This window comes from Octopus bimaculoides, chromosome 3 (assembly GCF_001194135.2).
Source record: "Octopus bimaculoides isolate UCB-OBI-ISO-001 chromosome 3, ASM119413v2, whole genome shotgun sequence".
Taxonomy (NCBI): Eukaryota; Metazoa; Mollusca; class Cephalopoda; order Octopoda; family Octopodidae; genus Octopus; species Octopus bimaculoides.
Genome location: NC_068983.1, coordinates 98,290,032 through 98,293,483, shown reverse-complemented (window position 1 = coordinate 98,293,483; position 3,452 = coordinate 98,290,032). Strand labels below are relative to the sequence as shown.

Here is a 3,452-nt window from a genome sequence, read left to right as displayed (position 1 = left end):
CAGAACAATGCGGAGTAAATGCAAGGCAAATCACTAGAAATCAATGCTTCACAGTGATTATTCAATTATAATAAACCATGTTTGATGGAAAGCATAAAATAATACAATACAAGCAAAAGTAGAAACAATGAAAGAATAATTTTTTTTAAATATTAAAAAACGTTTAAATTACACGATTGTTTGTAACTATTTATACAATGATGTCAGAAAGCTGCAAATATGGGAAACGACAACGAATTCCATCACGTTGTTTGAACTGAATTTAATGCAAATGAATACATTTTATTGCAAGCAAGAACATACATGTAAATTTAAAATGCAAATAAAAAATAGTCTGATATTAATCATCAAAACATTTCGAAATACAACAATCAACAACTTTTGCATCAATATATAATTCTGATGTTGCATTGTTAAAGCCTACATTGACACAAAAATACAAGCCTTCATTAGTACAATCTATCAAAGTACAAGATTGCTGACTGTAACCAAAAATATTGCAAGGATATTTTTTTTGTTTCACAAACATAATACTTTTTCGATTCATGGGTAAAAATGACTTGAGAGTCTATGAGCTATGAACAGCGTGGTTGTGGGGTCAATACACCATCACGACACATTACAATCCGTGTATACTTATAATGAGATTGACACGAGTAAGAACCTCAGGTTCCGGATTCATTGCAAATTTTATTTTTCTTTGAATGAATTCTTGTGACATCCTAATATGCTACAAAACCATTTTTGGGTCCGGAGGTGGAAGCCTCGGAAATTTCACCCACCCCATCCCATTGATTTTTCCAGGGTTAGAGGTTGGGGTTTTAGAGTTACGCAAATCTGTCCCGAATTCACAGGAAATTTGTTTTTTATTTTTTTCCTTAGTGAAAATCGTGCTAGTGAAAAGATCAATGGGAGTAGGGGTGGGTGATATTACCGAGGATTCCACCTCACCGCACTCCGTTTTTCGCACCCCAAAATGGGTTTTCTAGCATATTAGGATGTCACCGGAATTCATTCAACGAGAAAAAAAAATTCCAATAAATCCGGGACCGTGGGGGAAGGGGATCCCATTCGCACCTCCCCGCTACCTTTTCTTGAACCAAAATAAGAAATTTGCAGCTTATTAGGAGGTCAGGGATTCCACACAAAAAAGTTTTTTTTTTTTTTTTTAGGGAAAATCGTGCGGGTGTTACTCTGAAAAATTACCCAATTAGCCGTCATTTTTGTCGGCACGGGGCCAGATAGTATTATAATAATTTATTTGTGTAAACACATGAAAGTACTCAGCAATGAGAGAGGGAAAGTGGCAAAGAGAGTGCCAATAACGAATATAAAACTCATATGAATTATACTACACTAATCTTGGAATTGCCGGTAAAGTTCAAATACTTTCTCTTGAAAACATATCCTCCTGAGACATGATAAATAGAAATTAATATCAAAGATCCTCGTGATACTTGAGTGCCACAACGAACGCAATTTTAAGTAGTTAGTAATGTCTTCTCAGTTTACTGATGTGTTCGTTTTGACTGGAAGGCCGGTTTATAAGTCGAGTTTAAATTAACGTCTGCTTCCAATTATATATATTACGATAAGTGTCAGAAACAAGCACATGACAACGACTTCCATTACGTTGTCATAACTGAATGTAAAGATTGCAAGCAAGAACAAACAAATTTAATGTACATTAATCATTACACTGCATAACACAACAATCATCAACTATTGAACCAACATATATTTCTGATGTTGCATTGTTAAAACCCACTTCGACACATTCATAGTCACCATGAAAACAGTTTTCGTGGTAGCATGATTTCTGTCTGTAACCAAAAAATTTGCAAGTGTATTTTGTTTCACAAACATGATATTCTGACGATTCATAAGTAAAAATGACTCTGGAATTTATCAGCCGAATACTTGGATGTGAACAGTGTGGTTTGGGGGTCAATACACCATTTTGACATATCGCAGTATCGGTGGAGTTATTCACATAAGGATATTGACATGAATAAGTAACATTCGTGTTTTCTGTGACTGTGCTGCCAAACGGAAGATATTTCAAAGTGTCTGAATTCCGGTAGCTATGTATGCCAAACCCGGGTAACAATTGACAGTTCTTTACACATCGTGGAAGTTTTCCACTCCACGTTCCATTTTCTAAACAGGTTCTTTTAGAATCTCCCAACAAAGTTTCTACTGCTGAACAGCTATATTCAATAACTGAAAAATTATGTGACAAAATAAAATTTAATCCATGTAGTTTCTCAATTTTACACGTTTTTCTGCACTGTATGTCTGGGTACCATTTACCCGACAAGCATTGAACGACACCAAACGTAACAGGAATGAAAGATCGTTTGCAAGAATATAACACTTTCCCTCCTTGATTGATAAAGGTTCTTGGTTTTAAAATTGTACCTTCAGAAATAGTCACAACTCTGCCAGCAATTTCAGGTACGACACATTTCAAAGTGCAAACAGGTGTCGGAAAGTTCCAGTTACCGTCTCGAAGACAAGTTAATACAGATTCACCTTTCACATTATATGGTTTTAAGCAAGTGAAAGAAACTATTTCGTTAACTTTAACTTCATTTGTATTGTTTATATTGCCATGTTTGGGTGGATGCAGTGGGAGACATTTAACAATTTCACAAACTGGTGGTAGAGACGACCACTGCTGATTTTCTTGACACCGCATTGAATCGTTTCCTCGCAAAATATAATCAGAAGGACAGGAAAAGTGAATAACAGAGTTATATGTGTATGCAACATTTATCATGAGACCGTGTGCAGGTTTATGAAAAATGGGACAGGTTATTAACTTACATTTTTTATCTTCGTACATCCATTTACCATTCCAACAAATAATATCGGACGTATTCTCTACGCTTGCTTCAAAATAGCGGTTGCACTTTTGTTGCAGGTGTATTTTTTGCTCTTCCCATTTCAAAGTATATTGTATTCGACTGTTGTTCAATTTCGGTAAAGGACCACAGTTTAGGAGTTTTATCATTTGTTCAAAAAACCACGGAGAGAAGTTGTTGTCAGTTGACATCGAATTACTGTATTCCGACACAATCTTTTTCATAACATTTCCCAACGTAATATTTTCACTTTTCGCTGTTAATATAATTAAGAAAATAATATAAAATCTTCTGGATACCATTCTCTAAGTTTTGATGAATTTTTTCTTTCACGAAAAGGACTATGGTTCTTGAAGTGTAGCTGCTTACTCGTTTTAATTTCAAAGTGTGTTTTAGTGCGCCTTTTATACGCTCGCTAAGCGTATCAAATCATTTCGTCCAATCCACAATCAAGAATTTTGCAGAGTGTTATTTTGAAATTGAGATATCTTTGGTTAGAAAGGGAATACAGTATATGAATAATAAATATAAGTAAGCAGGGCTTTGCTTGATATATATATATATATATATATATATATATATATA

The 3,452-nt window shown here is 34.6% G+C and overlaps 1 protein-coding gene across 1 annotated transcript; it reads right to left on the bottom strand.

The window, feature by feature from the left end:
• Positions 1-237: 237 nt before the first annotated feature.
• LOC106880079 (sushi, von Willebrand factor type A, EGF and pentraxin domain-containing protein 1) lies at positions 238-3,343 on the bottom strand. Its single transcript, XM_014929892.2, has one exon. It carries the CDS (start codon positions 3,167-3,169, stop codon positions 1,688-1,690), a length of 1,482 nt encoding a protein of 493 aa, XP_014785378.1. The 5' UTR covers positions 3,170-3,343; the 3' UTR covers positions 238-1,687.
• Between the last annotated feature and the right edge of the window lie 109 nt (positions 3,344-3,452).

Bases quoted from the DNA above. Each gene is read 5' to 3' on its own strand.
- LOC106880079 (XM_014929892.2), bottom strand. From the start codon at position 3,169: ATGGTATCCAGAAGATTTTATATTATTTTCTTAATTATATTAACAGCG.